General features: G+C 45.4%; 1 protein-coding gene across 1 annotated transcript in view; it reads left to right on the top strand.

The window, feature by feature from the left end:
* Positions 1-24,209, top strand: part of LOC140476578 (serine/threonine-protein kinase PAK 4-like) — a 78,545-nt gene that overhangs the window by 26,576 nt on the left and 27,760 nt on the right. Inside the window, exons 4-5 of the mRNA XM_072569389.1 lie at positions 18,183-18,635; positions 19,475-19,608. Of these exons, the coding sequence (XP_072425490.1) occupies positions 18,183-18,635; positions 19,475-19,608 (587 nt within the window). The remainder of the gene's footprint in view (positions 1-18,182; positions 18,636-19,474; positions 19,609-24,209) is intronic.

Genomic DNA, 24,209 nt, shown 5'->3' with positions numbered 1-24,209 from the left:
TCCACAGATTTGCTACCTTCTAAGAAGAAATGCCTCCTAACTTCTGTCTTGAATGGGTGGTCCCCTTATTCTGAGACGATGCCCTCTGCTCATAGACCTACAAGGGGGAAACAACCTTTCCGTGTCTACTCTGTCAACTCTCCTAAGAATCTTGTAAGGTCGCCTCTCAATTGTCTAAAATCCAATGAGTACACGCCCAAACAACTCAACCTCTCCTCACAAGATCTCCATACCCAGGAGCAGCCCAGTGGACAATCCCTTCCCTGGATTGCTTCCGATGGCACTGTGTCTTTCCTCAGATAAGGGGCCCAGAATTGTTCACAATATTCCAGCTGGAGTCTGACCGACTTTGCCTTGTACAGTTGGAGCTGTATCAACAATGGAACAAAAGGGCGAGCCACATCAGAGGTGAAATTGGTTGTGTGACAGAACACAGAGCGGAGTTTGGCGCGCAGTTCTTCCAGCTGGAGGAAGGTTCACAGGGATGTGCTCATGATCGAGCCCCCTAATGACCATTCGGAATCACTGTGATTGTGAGAACGGCTGTGTGGACGTTTAAAAGGAGATAATCACGCTGCTAGAATGGACAGGCAGATGGCAGGTGGATTCTGGATTAGTGGTGCTGGAAGAGCACAGCAGTTCAGGCAACATCCAAGCAGCTTCGAAATTGACGTTTCGGGCAAAAGCCTGAAGGGCTTTTGCCCGAAACGTCGATTTCGAAGCTCCTTGGATGCTGCCCGAACTGCTGTGCTCTTCCAGCACCACTAATCCAGAATCTGGTTTCCAGCATCTGCAGTCATTGTTTTTACCAAGGTGGCAGGTGGAGTTTAACGTGGAGGAATGTGAAATGATAGATTTGGTGGGCTAAGGAGAAAAATAAAATGCAGGATGAAGGTTATCTTTCTGAAGAGGGCGCAACATCCGAGTGAGCTGGAGGTATATGTGTATAAAACAATAAAAGCATCTGGGCAAGTTGAGAAATGGGTTTAAAAAAACATTCTGGAATGCTGGGCTTTATATAGGGGTGGCATGGTGGCTCAGTGGTTAGCACTGCTGCCTCACAGTGCCGGGGTCCCAGGTTCAATTCTAGCCTTGGGTGACTGACTGTGTGGAGTTTGCACATTCTCCCCGTGTCTGCGTGGGTTTCCTCCGGGTGCTCTGGTTTCCACCCACAGTCCAAAGATGTGCAGTTCAGGTGAATTGGCCCTGCAATATTGCCCATAGTGCTAGGTGCATTAGGGTCTTGGTGGGTTACTCTTTGAAGGGTCGAGTGTGGACTTGTTGGGCTGAAGGGCCTGTTTCCACACTGTAGGGAATCTAATCTAATCATCAAACTGGGGACATAGAGTACAAGAACAAGGAAGTTATGATAAACCTGCAGTGAACACTGGTCCCATCTCAGTGGCCAATAGCATCTAGTCCCATGCAAAACACTTTAGGAAAGATGAGAAGGCTTTGGAGACAGAGACAGACAGACAGAGAGAGAGTGTAGAAGAGATTCATGCAAATAGTTCCAGGGATGAGGAATTTCAGTTTCATGCACAGTTTGGAGAGGTTGGGGCTGCTTTTCTTGGGGAAGAGTGGCTTAAGAGGAAATTTGACAAAGGATTACAGAACCACATGGAGGCTGTACAGAGCAGATAAGGAGAAAATGTTCCTATAGGAAGAAAATCGAGAAGCAGATGACGCTGGTTTATGGTGATTGGTGAAAGAGGCAGCAGTGACATGAGCAAAAATATCTTAATGCAGCAAGTGGCTGGGTTCTGGAATGCACTGCCTTAGCGTGTGGTGGAGGCAGGTTCTGTTGTGGTTTTCAAAAGAGAATTGGATCATTATCTAAAGAGGAAAAATATGCAGGGCAGGGGAGTGGCACTAGGCAAAGTGTTCATGCAGACAGCGATATAGACGCGATGGGCTGAATGGCCTCCTATGCTGTAACCATTCTTTAATCTCTACGATCTGTGCAAAACCTCAGCTGGTTTACCAATGCTCTCGCTAAAGAACGTGCGTGTGACTGCAATACCCATGTTCTGAGCAAGCAAATTAGTTGTAAACGTTTGACACCCCACCCCCTCACTGCCTGTGTTACCTGAAAACTGAAATCTGAGAGATACTACGTGGGCAATCCACTAATTATCCCTTTAGAGATAAAGTGACTGCACAAACAAGTCTAATGTACAGTCAAATGAATACACTGTGTAAGGGTGGTTAGTACAGAGGGGTCATTGACAACACCTTCTTGAAACTACCAGGATCAGAAAGTCAATTTGACATTGCCAGTGTTGCTCACGTTCTAAGCACTAATATATCAAATCTCTTTACATACCCTTCAATAAAGATATTGAACTTTGTGAACAATGCCAAGTAAAGGAGCTGTAGCAAGATAAACAGAATTCTGCAGACAGAAATGCTAATGATTCAATTATGGGCATTTATTGCCTGTCCCTCGTTGCCCTTGAGAAGGTTTGGTGAGCTGACTTCTCAAACTGCCGCAGTCCACGTGCTGTAGGTTGATCCACAATATCTTTAAGAAGGGAGTTCCAGAGTTTTGATCCAGCAACTGTGAATGAATGGTAATATGTTTTCAAATGGGGATGGTGAGTGACATGGCGGGGAACTTGCAAGTGGTAGTGTTCTCACATATCTGCTGCCCTTGTACTTCTGCATGGAAGTAGTCGTGCGTTTGGAAGTTGCAGTCTGAGGATCTTTGGTGAACTTCTGCAGTGCACCCTGTAGATCATACGGAATGCTGCTGTCGGGTATTGGTGGTCGAGGGAGTGGATGTGGTGCTAATCTACTGAACTGTTTTGACCTGAGTGGTATCAAAGATTCGACTGGTGCTGGAAAAGCACAGCAGGTCAGGCAGCATCTGAGGAGCAGGAAAATCAATGTTTCAGGCAAAAGCCTGTCGTCAGGAATGGTGTTGGCCTGAATGGTATTGAGCTTCTTGAAGGGCAGGCTGGCCCAGAGTAGATCCATTTCAATGCAAAGAATGATTTAGTTTTGGAAAAGAGAGAGGCCAGTTGCAACTGTAAGACATGGAATGGGACAAGTGGAGCGCATCGAGGAGACAATGACCAGAATGGGATGGTGCAGGAGGGAGGGATTCCGGTTTCTGGACAACTGGGGTTCTTTCTGGGGAAGGTGGGACCTCTATAAACAGGATGGTCTCCACCTGAACCTGAGGGGCACCAGCATCCTTGGGGGGAGGTTTGCTAGTGCTCTTTGGGAGGGTTTAAACTAACTCTGCAGGGGCATGGGAACCTGGACTGTAGCTTTAGGGTGCAGGACCTGGAGTGTAGGGAGGTTAGGAACATGGCATCAATCTCGAAGGAGGGTGCCTGTAAACAGGAAGGTGGCTTGAAGTGTCAGAAGTATAAGAAATAAGGTAGGTGAGCTTGCAGCATGGGTTGGTACCTGGGACTTCGATGTTGTGGCCATTACAGAGACGTGGGTAGAACAGGGACAGGATTGGCTGTTGCAGGTTCCAGGATTTCAATGTTTTAGTAGGGTCAGAGGTGGGGGTAAAAGAGGGGGAGGTGTGGCATTGCTTGTCAAGGATAGTATTACAGCAGGAGAAAGGGTGATGGAGGAAGACTTGCCATCTGAGGTAGTGTGGGCAGAGGTTAGAAATAGGAAAGGTGAGGTCACCCTGTTAGGAGTTTTCTACAGGCCTCCTAATAGTCCGAGAGAAGTAGAGGAAAGTATTGCGAGGATGATTCAGGAGAAGAGTGAAAATAGCAGGGTGGTTGTTATGGGGGACTTTAACTTCCCAGATATTGACTGGGAAAGCTATAGCTCGAGTTCGTTAGATGGGTCGGTGTTTGTCCAATGTATGGAGGAGGGTTTCCTGACACAATATGTAGACAGGCCCACAAAAGGTGAGGCCATACTGGATTTGGTTCCAGGTAATGAACCAGGCCAGGTGTTAGACTTGGAGGTAGGTGAGCACTTCGGGGGCAGTGACCACAACTCGGTGACTTTTACTCTAGTGATGGAGAGGGATAAGTGTGTACTACAGGGCAAGAGTTATAGCTGGGGGCAGGGAAATTATGAGGCGGTGAAGCATGACTTAGGATGCGTGGATTGGAAAAATAGGCTTCAAGGGAAGAACACAAATGATATGTGGAGATTGTTCAAGGAACAGCTACTGGGTGTCCTTGATAAGTATGTACCAGTCAGGCAGGGAGTAAAGGGTCTTGTGAGGGAGCCGTGGTTTAATAAGGAATTGGAATCCCTTGTGAAAAGGAAGAGGGCAGCCTATGTAAAGATGGGGCGTGAAGGTTCAATTGGGGCGATTGAGAGTTATAAGGTAGCCAGGAAGGATCTAAAGAGAGAGCTAAGAGCAGCGAGAAGGGGACATGAAAAGTCCTTAGTTGGTAGGATTAGGGAAAACCCAAAGGCTTTCTATAGGTATGTCAGGAATAAAAGAATGACTAGGGTAGGTATCGGTCCAGTCAAGGATAGTAGTGGGAAGTTGTGCGTGGAGGCGGAGGAGATTGGTGAGACACTAAATCAATACTTTTCGTTAGTATTCACTCAGGAACAGGACACTGTTGCTGATGTGAATATTGAGTCACAAGTGATTAGAATGGATGGCCTTGAGGTACGTAGGGAAGAGGTCTGGGGAATACTGGAAAGGATGAAAATAGATAAGTCCCCTGGGCCTGATGGCATTTATCCTAGGATCCTCTGGGAAGCAAGGGAGGAGATAGCGGAGCCATTGGCCTTGATTTTTATGTCGTCGTTGTCTACAGGAATAGTGCCAGAAGACTGGAGGATAGCGAATGTGGTCCCCTTGTTCAAGAAGGGGAGCAGGGATAGCCCGAGTAACTATAGGCCAGTGAGTCTCACTTCTGTTGTGGGCAAAGTCTTAGAGAGAATTGTAAGGGATAGGATTTATGAACATCTGGATAGGAATAATGTGATCAAGGATAGTCAGCATGGTTTTGTGAAGGGCAGGTCGTGCCTCACAAACCTTATTGAATTCTTTGAGAAGGTGACCAAGGAAGTGGACCAGGGTAAAGCAGTAGATGTGGTGTATATGGATTTTAGTAAGGCGTTCGATAAGGTACCCCATGGTAGGCTAATGCAAAAACTACGGAGGTATGGCATTGAGGGTGCATTAGAGGTTTGGATTAGGAATTGGCTGGCTGGAAGGAGACAGAGGGTAGTAGTTGATGGTATAGGTTCATCTTGGAGTGCAGTTACTAGCGGTGTTCCACAAGGATCCTTTTTGGGACCATTGCTGTTTGTCATTTTTATAAATGACCTGGAGGAGGGGCTTGAAGGCTGGGTGAGCAAGTTTGCGGATGACACGAAAGTCGGTGGAGTTGTGGACAACGAAGAAGGATGTGGCAGGTTACAGCGGGATATAGATAAGTTGCAGAGCTGGGCAGAAAGGTGGAAAATGGAGTTCAATGTGTGAAGTGTGAAGTCATTCACTTTGGTAGGAGTAACAAGAAGATGGATTACTGGGCTAATGGTCAGATACTTGGTAGCGTGGATGAGCAGAGGGATCTTGGTGTCCATGTACACAGATCTTTGAAAGTTGCCACCCAGGTAAATACTGCTGTGAAGAAGGCATATTGGTACTGGGCTTTATTGGTAGAGGAATTGAGTTCCGGAGTCCTGAGGTCATGTTGCAGTTGGATAAGACTCTGGTGCGGCCTCATCTGGAGTATTGTGTGCAGTTTTGGTCGCCATACTATAGGAAGGATGTGGAGGCATTGGAACGAGTGCAGAGGAGGTTTACCAGGATGTTGCCTGGCATGGTAGGAAGATCGTATGAGGAAAGGCTGAGGCACTTGGGGCTTTTCTCATTGGAGAAAAGAAGGTTTAGGGGAGATTTGATAGAGGTGTACAAGATGATTAGGGGTTTAGATAGGGTTGACAGTGAGAACCTTTTTCCGCGTATGGAATCAGCTGTTACTAGGGGACACAGCTTTAAATTAAGGGGTGGTAGGTATAGGACAGATGTTAGGGGTAGATTTTTTACTCAGCGGGTTGTGAGTTCATGGAATGCCCTGCCAGTAGCAGTGGTGGACTCTCCCTCTTTATGGTCATTTAAGCGGGCATTGGACAAGCATATGGAGGTTATTGGGCTAGTGTAGGTTAGGTGGGCTTGGATCGGCGCAACATCGAGGGCCGAAGGGCCTGTACTGCACTGTATTTTTCTATGTTCTATGTTCTATGAATATGGATTTTTAAAAATCTAGGCTGTGGAGAGACAGCAGCGTTAATGTTTCAAGTCCAGTGAGTCTTCCAAAACATTACCTCTGCTTTCTCTCCATAGATGCTGCCAGACCACCTGAGTTTTTTCCAGCAATTTCCGATTTTGTGTCTGATTTCCAGCATGTGCAGTTCTTTGGTTCATTTTCTTTTCTTTATTAATCGACCTGTTTGGACACATTTCTGGAGTAAGTGGGACGTGAACGCCGTACTCCTTGTCTATAAGTATGCACACTACCTTTGCACTGCAATGTCCAGAAAATATTTCAGTAATATCGCGATGGGGGGTAGTAGCCCGGATAGATTGGAATGAAAACTTATCAAATAAGATGTATTCGTTGGAAATGTTCAAAGAGACACTGATTGGGATACAGACTAGACATGTCCCCACAGAAAGTAGTGTTGCTTGCCAAGGATGTGGTTAACAAAAAGATCAACATGTACTTAAATAACACATCTCGCATCAGAAGCCGTCGCAGGGCTCTTCTCAGCTATGTGGGAGGGTATAATTGTCAACAAGTCAAAAGAAACCAGGTGGCTGAAAGCTTGGCCAAAGAGGTAGGTTTTAAGGAACGACTTAATGAGGAGAGAGAGCTGGAGAGACAGCGGTTTAATTAAGATGATAATTCCAGGGCTCAGGGCTAGGCAGCTGAAGGCAAAGCTGCAAATGTCTATTTTTTTTTTCACTCATTCATGGGATGTAGCCATTGAGAGGAAGCATTTATTGCCGGTTCCCATCCCAGGGAGGTGATGTGGGGGCAGGTAAGGCCAGAGATCCAAGCCACTGCTTTGATTATTTGGTTTCAAATCTCACCATGGCAACTGGTGGAATTTTCATTCAATTATTTTGAAGCTGGAGCTTCCCACTCACCTTAGTTGCGGTTATCATGGCAACGATCATCGATTGCTATTCAATAATGTCCGTGTCCCTAATTGTAAGCCAACAGACACAGGTCCAAGTCCCACCTACTCCTGAGGTGTGCAACGCATCTCTCTGAACACATTGATTCCACTCGTATTCTTTAGGGAAGGAAATCTGGGTTTGAGTTGTAAGGAGAGGCTGGATAGGCTGGGACTCTTTTTTTTCACTGGAGCTTATGAGGTTGATAGGTGACCTCAAAGAACTTTATAAAATCAACAGGGGCATAGACAAAGTGAATGGCAGGTGTCTTTTCCCTAGGGTGGAAGATTTCAAGACTCAGGGGGCATATTTTTAAGGTGAGAGGAGAAAGATTTTAGAAAGACACTTGTGGAAACGTTTTTACATAGAGGGTGGTTCATGGAGATCCAAGATGGCGGCAACCCAGCAAGTCTGAGTCTGTAGTGCTCTGCCCAAGACTCAGGCAAAATGGGCTTCCCACCTCCACCACACCTGCCAAATCATTTAAAATAACTTTTATTTAATACAGTTAGTCATTTTGCACCAAACTTGAGTAGTTTGGTGCTTTGTTAAAATGACTAAGGGAAAGAGGGTGGTTCATGTGTGGAATGAACTTCCAGAGGAAGTGTTGGATGAGGGTATATCCACAGCGTTTAAAAGACATTTGGATAAGTACATGAATAAGAAATGTTTTGTGGGATATGGGCCAAGCGCAGGTAGGTGGGACTAGTCTAGTTTGGGATCATGATCGGCATGGGCTGTTTGGACCAAAGATTCTGTTTCCGTGCTGTATGAACCTATGACTCTGGGTTCTGAGGTAGGATCACCAGATCCGAAACATTGACTCTGACTTCTCTTCATAGATGCTGCCAGACTAGCTGAGCTTTTCCAGCAATTTCTGTTTTTGACTCTCTGACTCTATCTCATTTGGCCTACAAGTGACTCCAGACTCAAAGCAAAGTGTTTGACTCTTACCCACTCTCTAAAAGGACCCTGCCACTCAGTGCAAGGGCAATTAGGGATGGACACCAAATCCTATCCCAGGAAAAAAATGGAGAGAAAGAGAGTGTCTTGTTCAGCTGGTTCAGAAGATAATTCAGACTCAACTATCCCTCTGTGGGACCAGAATAATACTTTGACCAGACCAGGGGACTATAGACCAGACTTGCACAAGACCAATTTCCCCAGCTGTACGGTTGTCACTAGAGTGCTAGCCCAGGCCTCTGGATGAACTATTCCATCTCATAACCACTATGTTATTGTACACCCCGTGATGAGCTGACGAGTGTGAGGGACGTATAAGAGATCAGAGGATGGGACGATACAGGGTATGAATATCATTGAAAAAAGACATTTTTTCTCAACTCTTTTTGTTATGACATGTAGACCAGCGAAGAAGGGCAGCCTTCCTTTCCCTACAGTATATTAATGACCAACCATCATGATAGCCATTGACAGAAACGGAGGTTGCTGGAAAAGCTCAGCAGGTCTGGCAGCATTTGTGAAGAGAAATGCAAGTTAATGTTTCAAGTCCTGTGATCCTTGCTCAGATAACTCTGATTTCTCTTCACAGATGGACCTGCTGAGCTTTCCCAGCAACTTCTGCTTTTGTTTCTGACTTACAGGATCCACAGTTCTTTTGTTTCTTTGTGCTAGCCATTGATGTGACTTGTTTTATGGTTTAGTAGTTGAATTTACTTTTCCACCAGCTACTCTGGCAGCATTTGAACCTGCGTCCCTTAGCCTGGGCCTCAGGAACACCAGTCCAGTGACAATCTTGGTCTGGAGGGTGTCCTGGAGATGGGGAAGGCCAAAGACCTGAGAGAATTTGCATGTGAGGATGGGAATTTTAAAATGAAGGCAAGACCAGTGCAGATTAATGATGTGACAGGGGATGGAACCTGGTGATAGTTAATGGATGGGCAGAATGTTCTGGATGATTTGAAGTTTAAAGGAGCTTGTGAAAAATGGGAGAGCTGCCTAGGGGAGAGCATTTGAATGGTCAAATGAGGAAGTCACAAAAACAAGAATGAAGCTTTTAGCAGCAGATATGCTAATCTGGTGTGAACAAGAGGGGAATTGGCAGTTTCGATGGCAGAGTGGATATGCGATTGTAAACTCACAGCATCAAATAGGACAGTTAGGTTATGAAGCGTTTCATTCAGTCTGGGACAATGAAGCAGTCAGGGACATGGAACTGGTGTTAGTGCGGGGCCAAGAGTTTGTGACAGGGACCCAACACATTGGCTTCAAATGTTTAATTGGAGGTAATTTCTGCTCATCCATAATGAGATGTTCAATGAGCAGTCTGACAAATGAGAGGTGGTCAAGAGAGGTGGTGGTGAGTTTGTGCTGGGCGCTGTCAGTATTGCTAGGGAGCCTCATTTCAACTCTGCACATGATGCTTGCCTTCACTGAGAGACCCACCGAAATGGACAACAACAAAGGAGCACTGGAAGAGGGTAGTGTGATCCACTGTCAAAGACCAAGGCAAATTGAACAGGATGAGGAGCTATTCTCCTGACAGGAACCAAGCATAAGACGTTTGACACAGACAGACAAAGTGGGAGTGAGGGGTTGCAGTTAAATTAGAATTGCTTTTCCCCTCTTAAGCCTGAGATGGTTTGATTTATTTATTTCTCTTTTTACTCCTGCCCCTTACTGAGGTAGACCAAAGGGGTGTTCCCCGAAACCAGGTTTTTGGATTTCAATTTTGAAAATACATCCTCGGCAAAAAAAAAACTTCAGATTAAATCAAAGATGGAATTTATTAGCAAAGCAGTCAGAACACAGGGAAATCGCTTCACTACTCAATCCAAACATACAGGCACAAAGGGCATTAAGGAAGACAGGTTATAACTGACAATGAGAATAAAATCAGTTTACGTGATTTACAGAGGTCGGTGTCCAGTAAGTAACTTCCTCAGTGAGCTGGACCCTCTCATTTTCCTTCGGACAGGCCAAGTGCAGGCTTCCTGCGAGCAGTAATTTGGAGACAGAGATGGAGGGTCTGAGTCAGGCTGCTAACTCAGTCTGTCCCTGTGGAGGTCGAGCCCCCAGAATCCCAGAATTTTTAGACTTAAGTAATTCGACCACTTTTGATTTCAGTCAAGTGACAAGGTATTTCATGGAGTCATACAGCATGAAAACAGACCCTTTGGTCCAAATAGTCCATGTCGACCATGTTCCTGAACTAAACTAGTCCCGTTTGCCTGCTTATGGCCCACATCCCTCCAAACCTTTTCCTATTCATGTACTCAGCCAGATGTCTTTTAAATATTTTAACTGTACCTGCATCTACTACTTCCTCTGGCAGTTTTTTCTACATACGAACCACCTTCTGTTTGTTGAAAGTTGCCACTTATGTCCCTTTTAAATCTTTCTCCTCTCACCTTAAAAAATATGCCCTCTAGTTTTGAACTCCCTTATCCTGGGGAAAAAGCATTTACAATTCACCTTATCTCCTCATGATTTTATAAACCTCGAAAAGGTTACCCCTCAACCTGCTACGCTCCAGTGAAAAAAGTCTTAGCCTATCCAGCCTGTCCTAATAACTTAACCCCTCCATTCTCGCCAATGAACCCAGACTTTTGGAGTTTCAATTTTGGAAATAAATCAGCAGCAAAAAATTTTAAGATTAAATCAAAGATGGAATTTATTAGCAAAGCAGTCAAAACACAGGGGAATTGCTTCGCTACTCAATCCAATGTACAGGCACCAAGGAAGACAGGACAGGGGAGGAGATCTAGTAAATCTTTTCTGAACCCTCTCCAATTTAATAATATCCTTCATATAGCAGGTGACCAGAACCAGTACTCCAAAAGTGGCCTCACCAACATCCTACACAACCTGAATATGTCATCCCAACTCCTGTACTCAATGGTCTGAGCAATGGAAACAAGTGTGCTTAATGCCTTTTTAAACATCCTGTCTATCTGCTTTCAAAGAACTATATACCTGAACCAATAGGTCTCTCTGTTCGATGTCCTATCTCAGTGGGCTGACTGGATGGTTGTTAAGCTAACAATGGAGCTTCACCTCCCCCATCAGAACTCCCATTGCATGGTGATGAATTAACTAATAGCATTAGCGTCCACTTTAACAAAATGATATTTTGAGGCTTTCCTTTGCCCAGATTTAGCTGGGGGCAGGCAACCCCCATTTCTCCAAGCCCTCTGTGTAAGCTTTCACTGGAATGTCTCTACAATGCAAGGGATTTAGAAGCTTCTAGAAATATGATCATGTGATCAGCCTCAGCCATTTTAAGAGTCCAGCGAAGTGGTCCATTTTTCAAAGAAACAGAATTTCAGTACAATGTAGAAAAGAATCCAGTTTTCCTAACTATTTCTCTTCATGCCCCTTCATCGTGACATCTTGGTAAGAGCTATTTCAGCACGGAGCAGGAAGCAGAAATCAGATCAGCGAGAGGTAGAAGAAAGACCCCAGGGAAAATAGCCACAGGTCTGAACTGACAGCACATTCGAAGATTTTGGAGAGAAAATGGAGATAGAGTGATGGTTTGCAAGAGCAGAGGGGTCGAGGCTGGCTTGTTCAGGATTGGTTTACACTCTCAGAACAGAGCCTCTGCTGTTTTCTTGCACTTGCGTATGGAGAGTGGGTGTCACTGGCTGCCCCAGCATTTATTGCCCATCCTGAATCACCCCTTGGGAAGGTGGTAGTGGGCTGCCTCCTTGAACTGCTGAAGTTCCTGGGCTGAAGGTAGACCCAGAATGCCCTCAGGGAGGGAGTTCCAGGATTTTGACCCAGCGACACTGTCAGAATGGCGATATGTTTCCAAGTGAGGTTGGTGAGTGGCTTGGAGGGGAACTTGGTGTCCCCATGTATCTGCTGCTCTTATCCTTCTAGATGGAAGTGTTCATGGGTTTGGAAGGTTCTGTCTGAGGATCTTTGGTGAATTTTTGCCGTGCATCTTGTAGATGGTACATGTTGCTGCTACTGTGCATCGGTGGTGGAGGGAGTGGATATGGTGCCAATGAAGCGGGCTGCTTTGTCCTGGACAGTGTCAAGCTCCTTGAATGTAGTTGGAGCTGAACTCACCTAGGCAAGTGGGCAGTGCTCCATCACTGAATTAGATTAGATTACATTACATTACATTACATTTTACATTACATTAGATTACATTACGTTTACATTACATTATAGTGTGGAAACAGGCCCTTCGGCCCAACAAGTCCACACTGACCCGCCAAAGCGCAACCCACTCATACCCCTACATTTACCCATTACCTAACACTACGGGCAATTTAGCATGGCCAATTCACCTGACCTGCATATCTTTGGATTGTGGGAGGAAACCGGAGCACCCGGAGGAAACCTACGCAAACACAGGGAGAATGTGCAAACTCCACACAGTCAGTTGCCTGAGGTGGGAATTGAACCCGGGTCTCTGGCGCTGTGCCGCCGTGCCGCTCTTTTTAAAGGCAGGAATTTTATCCTGAGTCCAGCACAGAGTCCAATACCACAACAACAGTAGCTACTGCAATGAATTAGACTCCTGACTTGTGCTTTGTAGATGGTTGACAGGCTTTGGGGAGTTATTTGCCAAAGTATTCCTAGCTTCTGACCTCCTCTGGTAGCCACTGTGTTCATATTGCAAGTCCACTTCAGTTTCTGGTTAGATTAGATTAGATTACTTACAGTGTGGAAACAGGCCTTTCGGCCCAACAAGTCCACACCGACCCGCCGAAGTGCAACCCACCCATACCCCTACATTTATCCCATACCTAACACTATGGGCAATTTAGCATGGCCAATTCACCTGACCTGCACATTTTTGGACTGTGGGAGGAAACCGGAGCACCTGGAGGTAACCCACGCAGACACGGGGAGAATGTGCAAACTTCACACAGTCAGTCGCCTGAGGCGGGAATTGAACCCAGGTCTCTGGCGCTGAGAGGCAGCAGTGCTAACCACTGTGCCACCGTGGTTCTATAATAGTGATCTGTTTCGAGGCAGCACTACTTTTTAGATTATTTTCAGTGCCTTTTTTGAATGGGAGGGGAACAGCTCCTGAGGAGATAAAGATCTCTTTACCGCAGCAGCTAGCACAGTTGGGCTAAGTAGCTGGTCAAGAGTATAGTGGGTGGTGTTTTCATGGAGAAAGTGGATGTGACATGGAGCTGAGAAAGAAGCTGGAGCAAGATGTCAGTTTCAGCGCTTGAGAAGGTAGAAGGGGGAAATGTGACTGAGGCAGCTCAATGATGTGGTCAACTTGAGTGAAAAGTCAATGTACCATTCACACTTATTGTTGGAGATGAGGATGGGAGAGATGGAGGGAGGCAGATGAAATTAGGGGGATAGTTGAAGGCAGAGGGCCAAACCTTCGCATCTCAGAATTATCCATCAGAATGCGTATGTTGGTGTACTGGGTCCAGTTATTTACTGGCTCCACTAGGGTAGTGTTTTCTAGAACAATGAGAGTACGGTAGACACCCACCACCCCCGTACCCGCAAGAGTTAAGTTCCAGGACCTACCGTGGATAGGAGTGAACCCATTCATTTAAATGGGAAACCTCCCTTCCCAGCAGCCTCCTGGTCCCTGGTGCTGGAATGTACCCTATAGTGTGTTTGGGCCATGGTAAACCACAAGTAAGCTCAACCATGGAAAACCATTCCATGGATACCAGGGTCACTCTGTGTGTTATTATACCGGACGTGCTGATCTACTGGGATCCATTAATTCATGAATAGTGTGCGATTTTACCAAAGGACATCAGGCTGTGGTGGTACTTGTACTGTTGGAGATTAATGACGAAAGCATGTATGCACCAGTAGAGGTCATGTCTGTATTGATTGGTCCAGGGAGTGAGGATAGGGGCCATATCAGATCCAATGACTGGGCAGCCAGATAGTTTTACTTAGGACTAGATCCTCAAAGGTGTGGAAGTGACTGGGGTCAACAACATGGAGTCATAGAGTCATACAGCATGAAACAGACCCTTTGGTCCATGCTGACCAGATATCCTAAACTAATCTAGCCCCATTTGCCAGCACCTGGTCCATATCCCTCTAAACCCTTCCTATTCATATACCCATCCAGATGCCTTTTAAATGTTGTAATTGTACCAGCCCCTACCAGTTCCTCTGGCAGCTTATTCCATACCTGCACCACCCTTTGCATGAAAAGGTTGCCCCTTGGGTCTCTTTTATATCTTTCCCCTCTCACCCTAAACCTATGCCCTCTATTTCTGCAATCCCCCATCCCAGGGAAAAGACCTTGTCTATTTATCCTATCCATGCCCCTCATGATTTTATAAACCTCGATAAGGTCACCCCTCAGCCTCCGACAGCCCCAGCCTATTCAGCCTCTCCCTCTAGCTGAAAATTCCAACTCTGGCAACATCCTTGTAAATCCTTTCCGAACCCTTTCAAGTTTCAAAGTTATTGAGTGAATAAAGAGCCAAGGGCCAGAGAGCTGGGTCTTTATTCGTGGTATTGTAGGTGACTAGAGAAAGGCTTTGTCCTGGGGATGGGAACAGTGAGATCGTGAGGGCACTGAGAAGAGAAATGTGTTGGGGAAAGAATACAAGGAAGGTTCCTTTAACGTTTTTTTATGAGATGTGACCACCATCACGCGACACAGCCAACATTTCTTACCCATTCCTAATTGCCCTTGAACAAAGTAGCTTATTTGGCCATTTCAGAGGGTAACCAAGAGTCAGTCATGTTGCTATGGGTCTGGAGTCACAAGTCGGCCAGACCGAGTGAGGATGGCAGATTTCCATCCCTAAAGGGCATTAGTGAACCAGATGGATTTTTGTGACAACTGACAACAAATAGATGGGCAACATTTGGGCTAGTTTTTATTTGAGATTTTAAAATTCAAATTATACCATCTGTCATGCGATTCGAACACATATCCCCAGAGCATTAGCCTGGGATTCTGGATTACTCACCTAGTCACATTATGACCCGGTACCCTAGCAGAGCCACTAAATGAATGGACCCAGTACACCAACATATGCAACATGGTAGTCGATCCAGTGGATCCCAATATGTTAGCAGGTCCAATATAATAATGCTCTAATTGTTCTAAAAAGTACTGCATTCTGGTGTATCCATTCACTAATGGTGAGTTGACAGATGCAGGGTGGTTATCCCTTGTGGGTGAGTTTTGAACTGGGGGCAAGATTAGAGTGGTGCTGGAAAAGCACAGCAGGTCAGGCAGCATCCAAGGAGCAGGAAAATCAACATTTCAGGCAAAATTCCTGAGGAAGGGCTTTTGCCCAAAATGTCGATTTTCCTGCTCATTGGATGCTGCCTGACCTGCTGTGCTTTTCCAGCACCACACTAATCTTGACTCTAATCTCTAGCATCTGCAGTACCCATTTCTGCCTACTGAACTGGGGGGGGGCATTGTTTTAACATTGTTGGTTACCCTTTTAGGACAGAGATGAGGAGAACTCTGCTTCAAGAGGCGGGAGATGGTGGGTCATTGGATATTTTTCAGGTGGAGCTGGGTGTGTTCTTGTTAGGCAATGGAATCAGAGGTTAGCGGGATGGATGGGAAGGTGGAATTCAAAACACGACCAAATCAGCCGTGACCTTATTAAATAGCAGAACAGGCTGGAAGGGCTGAGTGGCCTATTTATGGTCCTATTTCACAGATATGTTACTGTGTGTAAATGGGTCCAAAGTGTTTGTGCATAAAGTACACTAGTGAATCCAGCATATCATGAGTTCGAGTTGGGAGTTCATGTGGAGGTTGTAGAGGGTGTTGGTGAGTCCTCTTCTGGAGCATTGTGTTCTGTTCTGGTTGCCCTGTTATGGGGAGGATACTATTAAACTGGAGACGGTTCGGAAGAGATTTACCAGGATGTTGCTGCGAGTGGAGGGTTTTGAGTTATATAGAGAGGCTGGAAGGCTGGAATTTCTTTCACTGGAGCATAGGAAGCTGAGGGGTACCTTATAGCGGTTTATAAACTCATGACAGGTACAGATAAGATGAATGTCAGATGTCTTTTCCCTACAGTGGGGGGTTTCAAAGCTAGGGAGCATATTTTTAAGGTGAGAGGAGAAAGGTTTAAAAAAAGACATGAGGGGCAATATTTTTACACTGAGGGTAGTTAGTGTTTGGAATGAACTTCCAGAGGATATAATGGATATGGATACAATGTTTAAAAGACGTTTGGATAGGTTCATGAATTTAAAAAAATGTATGGAGGGATACGGGCCAAGAGCAGGATGGTGGGACCAGTTTAGTTTGGGATTATGGTTGGCATAGACTGATTGGACTGAAGAGGCCTGGTTCTGTACTGTGATAGGTTCTAAGACTCTGTTAGTGAATTCACTGACCTGGAGTCAATGTATGATGATGTTAATACACAAGTGGTTCCAGTGTACTTGGAGATCCAAGGTTTAGGCAGAATCAGTATAATAGGGTTTCCAATAAATGAGTGAATTCAGTGTACAAGCTAATCAAAATTGGACAGTGGAGAAGGTTACCTCAGAGTACAATGGGATCTTGACAAGATGGGCCGATGGGCTGAGGAGTGGCAGGTAGAGTTTAATTTAGATAAGTTGAGGTGCTACATTTTGGAAAGGCAAATCAGAACAGGACTTAAAGGTAAAGTCCTGGGGAGTGTTGCAGAATAAAGAGACCTTGGAGTGCAGGTTCATAGTTCCTTACAAATGGAGTAGGAGGTAGATAGGTTAGTGAAGAAGGTGTTTGGTAAGCTTTCTCTTCTTGGTCAATGCATGGAGTATAGGAGGTTGTATCATGGCTGTATAGGGCTGTATAGGTCACTATTGGAATACTGCACTCAATTCTGGTCTCCTTCCTATCGAAAGGATGTTGTGAAACTTGAAGGGGTTCAGAAAAGATTTACAAGGATGTTGCCAGGATTGGACGGTTTGACCAAAATGGAGAGGCTGAATTGGCTGGGGCTATTTTTTCTGGAGGCTGAGGGGTGACATTATCGAGGTTTATAAAATCATGAGGGGCTTGGTTAGGGTAAATAGGCAAGGTTTTTTCTGCAGGATAGGAGAATCCAAAACTAGAGCGCATAGGTTTAAGGTAAGAGGAAAAGATTTAAAAGGGACCTAGGCGCGACCTTTTCACACAAAGGGTGGTGCGTGTATAGAATGAGCTGCCAGAGGAGATGGTACAAATGCAACATTTAAAGGACATCTGGATGGTTCCATGCCTAGGAAGAGTTTAAAGAGATCTGGGTCAAGTGATGGCAAATGGGACTAGATGCATTTAGGATATTTGTTCGGCAAAGATGAGTTGGGCTGAAGGATTTGATTCCATGCTGTAAATCTCTATGTCTCTAAGTATACCAGTGGATTCATTGTCCTAACATATCCAATATACCAGTAGATCCTGTATCCCATTGAATTCTGCATTTTAACAGATCCATTGTACCAGCAGGTACAGCACACTGACAAATCTGATACCAGTGTGCTAGGTAAAGTCACCATCGTCCAACCAGATTAGGGGCTGCTCTCTCATTAGAGAGAGAGGACTGGTGGCAGTTTAACCTGAGGGTCACCATGCCTCAGATGAGGGGAGAGGTTGAGAAGGAAGGACTTTCACCAGTGACTGACCTCAGCCAGTGTAGGAATTGAACCCAGGCTATTGTTAGTCTGTGTCACAAACCAGTCGTCCAGCCAACTGAGCTAACCAACCTCCCTTATCTAGTGCACTAATATACTGATGGACCGAGTACACTTGTGAGTACAATGTATTAGTGGAACAAGGGCACTGGTAGTTAAACTGGTGATCCAGTGTGCTGACAGATTTACTGCACTAATTGATCAAATGTGCTGGTGGATCCAACATAATCATTGACCCAGTGTATGGGTCCAATATATTGGTTTGCCTGGTGTACTATAGGATCCAGACAATGAATGGATCCACGATGTTGGCTGATCCTTTGTAGTACAGCCGCAGATGTGACCTTCTGCTTGGGGGTTGGGTGATGGTGGGCACCAGTAGGTATGAAGGTTGGACTGGGTTGGGGGTGTAACAGGATCACTGTCACCCGATGAGTCTTTTTCTCGCAGCGGACGGGTTTGGCTGAAACTTACGTTTGAATCTTTTCCGAAGGTTGACCATTTTGAGCGGAATGGTGGAGTAATTCTCAACGGTGCTCTGAGGTCAGGGCGGAGTGCAGTGACAAGCACTGAGCAGAAGCAGGCCGGAGCCACGCCCACACTGAACCCTGACTCCACGCCTACAACAGGGAATGTTGCCCGGCAACCGCCCGGTCCGAGAGAGCCTGGCTCCCACCGGAATAGCTGCCCACAGCTGGTTCTAACTCACCGTGAAACCCAACCTCCCAGGGAAGGCCAAAGAGTTACACACGAGCAGTTCAGGAGTGCCATGGCAATGGTGGTCAACCAGACTGACCCCAGGAAACACCTGGAGACCCTCAGTCAGATTGGGGAGGGCTCCACTGGCATTGTGTGTGTGGCCACCGAGAAACTTACAGGCCGCAGGGTAGCAGTGAAAAGGATGGACTTGAGGACACAGCAGCGCAGGGAGCTGCTGTTCAATGAGGTAAGGACCAGCAACGAAAAGGCACTCAGCACGGTCACCCAGGAAAGGGGAAAACAGCACTGAGGACCATCGATCAGTCAGAGAAAGAGAGATCTAGGGTCAGGGAGACAGAGACAGAGGGATCTAGGGTCAAGGGTACGGAGAGAGAGGGATTGAGAGACTGGGATTGAGGCTCAGAGACAGAGAGGGAAATTGAAGGTCAGAGATACAGAGAGGGGGGATCGAGGGTCAGAGAGAGGGGACTCAAGGTCAGAGATATGGGGGGGGTGTCGAAGGTCAGAGAGGGAATGGAGGGTCAGGAATACAGAGAGAGAAATACCGAGAGAGGGGATTGGCTAGAGATACTGAGAGAGGGGATCAGTTAGAGTTAGAGTTAGAATTACCGAGAGGGGGGATCGGTTAGACTTACTGAGAGAGGGGATCAGTTAGAGTTACCGAGAGAGGGGATCAGTTAGATATACCGAGAGAGGGGATCGGTTAGAGATACTGAGAGAGGGGATCGGTTCGAGGTACCAAGAGAAGGGATCGTTTAGAGTTACCAAGAGAAGGGATCGGTTCGAGGTACCAAGAGAAGGGATCGTTTAGAGTTACCAAGAGAAGGGATCGGTTTGAGGTACCAAGAGAGGGGATCGGTTAGAGATACCGAGAGAGGGGATCGGTTAGAGATACCAAGAGAGCGGATCGGTTAGAGGTACAGAGAGAGAAGGGATTGGTTAGAGTTACCGAGAGAAGGGATCGATTCGAGGGTCAATGATGGTTGCGATGAGATTAGTGGCAGAGCGTTGCCTCCACCCAGCCAGCTCCCAATCACTGAGCGATCTCTTTGATCTGTTTTTCAGGTTGTGATCATGAGAGACTATCACCATGAGAATGTGGTGGAGATGTACAGCAGCCACCTTGTTGGGGATGAATTGTGGGTGGTCATGGAGCTGCTGCAGGGAGGTGCACTCACCGATATCATCTCCTACACCAGGTATGCTTGCAGCAGCCTCTCCCACCCAGGAACCCAGTTGTGAAAGCACAGTGAACCTCTCTGACCTTTTACTGTGAGTGCAGTTGGAGCATTGTGTCTGATATTGATCACGTCGCAATCGGATGGCCAATGGTATGAAGTGATGGTGCAGCACAGATGGGTTAATCTCTATTCCACCATTTCTATATTGGCTAATTCTCTCCAGATGAATCGTAATCTTATGAATAATCTTTATTTATTAATTGAATATCAATAAGTATTCGTTACTCTTGCATCACTGGCAAGATTGACATTTATTGCTGATCCTCTAATTACCCTTGAACTGAGTGGCTTGTTGGACTATTTGAAAGAAAAACAGTAGGCCACTCAGCCCTTCAAACCTGCTCTCCCGTTCAATAATATTCTAGCAGATCTGATTTTAGCCTCAACTGTTAACTCCTGCAAATCCCTGGATAAACTTTTATCCCCCGGATAATCTTTCATCCCCTCGGTCATCAAGAATTGATCTACCTCTGCCTTAAAAATATATAAATGTTCTGCATCCACGGACTTTTGAGGAACGGAATTCCAAAGACACTTAACCCTTTGTGAGGAAAATGTTTCCTCATCCCTGTTTTAAATAGGTGCTCCCTTGTTTTTAAACTTTGAACCCTCGTTCTTTCCACATCCACATGGTCAAGTTACCTCAGGATCTTTTATGTTTAAATTCAGTCCCTTCAGACTTGTTCTAAACTCCCAAGGACACAGAGCCAGCCTGACTAGCCTTTCCTCACGATGCAGTCTGCTCACTCCAACTATTAGCAGTTACCTTCTCTAACTGCTTCCAGTGCATTAACATGCTGCTGTGAGTACAGTGACCAGTACTCTACACAGAACTCCAGAGGTAATCTCACCAATGCCCTGTACAACTGAAGCATAAACACCCTATTCTTCCACACAATTCCCCTCACAATAAAATATAACATTCTGTGAGTTTTCCTGATTATAGATTTTACCTGTCAACTAAACTTCTGTGATTCATTCATTCCTCTCCCACCCAGGAACCTTCTGGGACACCCAGATCTCTTTGCATTTCAGAGCTATGCAATCTTTCACCTTTTAGATAATGTGCCTTCTTTCTATTCTTTGTGCTAAAATGGACAATTTTACCCTTTTCCACATTATACTCCTTTCACCAGACCTTGCCTCACTCACAAACTGTCTACATCCCTTTGTAGGATCCTGTATCCTCTTCACGACTCAGTTTCTATCTATCTTTGTGTCAACAGTAAACTTAGCTACCATACCTTCCCTTCCTTTATCCAAATCACTTCCATAAATTTTAAAGGGCGGTTGCCCCACAACTAAGCGTGGTGGCACACCACGTGTGACATCCTATCTGACTGAAAAAGACCCATTCAAGCCTCCTGTTAGTAACCAATTTTATACCCACACCAGTCTTTGATGTGGCACAGTGGCTTAGTGATTAGCACTGCTGCCCCCACAGGTACCCAGGTTTGATTCCAGCCTGGGGTGACTGTCTGTGTGGAGTTTACATGTCTTCCCCATGTCTGCTTGGGTTTCTGCCCACAGTCCAAAGATGTGCAGGCTAGGTGGTTTGGCCATGTAACTTGCCCCATAGTGTCCAGGGCAAGTTAGATGGATTAAACCATGGGGAGTGCATAGAACATAGAACAGTACAGCACAGAACAGGCCCTTCAGCCCACGATGTTGTGCTGACCATTGATCCTCATGTACACACCCTCAAATTTCTGTGACCATATGCAAGTCCAGCAGTCTCTTAAATGTCCCCAATGGCCTTGCTTCCACAACTGCTGCTGGCAACGCATTCTATGCTCTCACAACTCTCTGTGTAAAGAACCCGCCTCTGACATCCCCTCTATACTTTCCTCCAGCCAGCTTAAAACTATGACCCCTCGTATTAGCCATTTCTGCCCTTTGAAATAGTCTCTGGCTATTGACTCTATCTATGCCTCTCATATCTTGCATACTTCAATTAGGTCCCCTCTCCTCCTGCTTTTCTCCAATGAAAGGAGTCCAAGCTCAGTCAACCTCTCTTCATAAGATAAGCCCTCCAGTCCAGGCAGCATTCTGGTAAATCTCCTCTGAACCCTCTCCAAAGCATCCACATCTTTCCTATAATAGGGCGACCAGAACTGGACGCAATATTCCAAGTGCGGTCTAACCAAAGTTTTATAGAGCTGCAACAAGATCTCATGACTCTTAAACTCAATCCCCCTGTTAATGAAAGCCAAAACACCATGTGCTTTCTTAACAACCTGTCCACTTGGGTGGCCATTTTAAGGGATCTATGTACCTGCACACCAAGATCCCTCTGTTCCTCCACACTGCCAAGAATCCTATCCTTAATCCTGTACTCAGCTTTCAAATTCGAACTTCCAAAATGCATCGCCTCGTACTTATCCAGGTTGAAATCCATCTGCCACCTCTCAGCCCATCTCTGCATCCTGTCAATATCCCACTGCAGCCTACAACAGCAAATACCGTTAACGACACCTGCAACCTTTGTGTCATCTGCAATCTTGCTGACCCATCCTTCAATCCCCTCACCCAAGTCTTTAATAAAAATTACAAACAGTAGAGGCCCAAGGACAGAGCCCTGTGGAGCACCCAGTCACTTCCAGGCAGAATATTTTCCTTCTACTACCACTCACTGTCTTCTGTTGGCCAGCTAATTCTGTATCCAGATGGCTAAGTTGCCCATATCCCATTCCTCCTGACCTTCTGAATGAGCCTACCATGGGGAACCTTATCAAATACCTTGCTGACGTCCATATACACCACATCCACAGCTCGACCCTCATCAACGTTTCTAGTCAGGTCCTCAAAGTATTGTAAGTCTAATTACAGCACATCGACTGCAGTGGTTCAATGTGGCAGCTCACCCTCACCTTCTTAAGGGCAACAAGGGATGGACAATAAATACTGGCCCAATCATATTCCATGAATAAATGAAATGAAAATATTGTCCAGACCTGTCCAATGTTGGACACTGTACTTTGGGTTTTGTGAGCTCAGGCTATTAGTGTCTAGGCAGTAACCTGTTTGTTGTAAATAGCTGAAGGGATGTGCTGTTTTAAACAATCTGTCAGTCTCTCAGAGGCATGGCCTACATACCGAGCATCACACAGACACTGCCATTCACATCCCATATTACTGAGCTCGGAGATAGACAGAGCAATTCAAAATGTACCCAGATCTGACTGTAACATGTTTAAACACGCAGTGATATTGTTGCCATGAAAATGATTATGAGTGAGTATTAGCAGGGAGAAAAGGAAGGACTGCAGATGCTGGAGATCAGAGTCAAAAAGTGTGGTTCTGAAAAAAAAACACAGCCGTTCATGTAGCGGCTGAGGAGCAGGAGAGTCGACTATGAGGTCACAATAGTAATTAAAGGGAAAATAATGTATATTTTCAAATTCCTTGTAGTTAATCATAATTTGGTCTTGGGTGCAGTAATGAGACTCATTTTTTCAATGCTCCTTACTGTGAGTTGGGCACTGTTTTCATCATATTGTTGTTATAAAAGTGAACTGAATACATGGGTGGATTTTGTGCTTATTGGACAATCTAAAAGTTGGTATTATGAAAGGATGTCAGACCTTCAGTAAAGAGAACAATGCTGCAAACATTTACACAGAGATTTCCAGCTCAAGTCACACACAAGAACGTTTGTCTGGGATGATGCCGGCTATCAATGGAGCTGTACAATTCTGTTTGGATACTGACATTGTGGGGCTAACATACACTGGATATGGTTTATGAGGGATTCAATGTGTAATGCCATGAGCTGCAGGAGCCCATCACCTTTATAACACCTCCACTCAGAATCAGGTCCAAGGTGCAGAATTACAGAGTTTAGATGCCATACCAGAAGCAATATACTTGCAAGACATGGTTGTTTATAGATCATTGTTACAAATATTGAACTGCGCCATGTGCTAGTCTGCCCCTCACACCTCTCCCCGTTGTTCAGGTCTGTCTCTAACCAGTCTATTGCATGAGTAACTGCCCAGCTCCAATTTGGAAGAACTCTGGACAGATTTTGGAGATGGTCAGTATTTTGGAGGTCATGGTGAGGGCCAGTCACACTGTGTCTGAATTCAGGCTTTTCCTCAAAGTCATTTCCGACAGCTTTGCTGCCTGGAAGGTAGTGTGTTCACTGAATCGGCTGTTTACTACAGTCACTAAATTGAGTAATAGTCAAGTTTGTGCTCTGGTATTTCAGTTATTCTTCACTTCAATTGTTTTCAATTAAAAAATATTGATGTTTGGGTTATTTTGAAATATGTAAGAAACAAAGTGTTATTAACACTTCATTATACAAAATGTAAAAGGTAGAGGGATGAGACTGAATAGGATGCTGTTCGGAAGGGTCAGTGTGGACTTAATGGCCTGCTTCCATATTGTAGGGATTCTATGTGACACCTTATCAAATGCCTTCTGGAAATCTAAGTACAATACATTCACTGGTTCCTCTTTTTATCTAAAGCACAAGTTACAAAAGAACTCCAATAAATTAGTTAAACACTATTTCCCTTTGACAAAATCATGTTGGCTCTGTCTGATGACCTTGA

This window comes from Chiloscyllium punctatum, chromosome 4 (assembly GCF_047496795.1).
Source record: "Chiloscyllium punctatum isolate Juve2018m chromosome 4, sChiPun1.3, whole genome shotgun sequence".
Classification (NCBI taxonomy): domain Eukaryota; kingdom Metazoa; phylum Chordata; class Chondrichthyes; order Orectolobiformes; family Hemiscylliidae; genus Chiloscyllium; species Chiloscyllium punctatum.
Note: the sequence above shows the minus strand (reverse complement) of the source record. Positions and strands in the feature narration are given on the sequence as shown.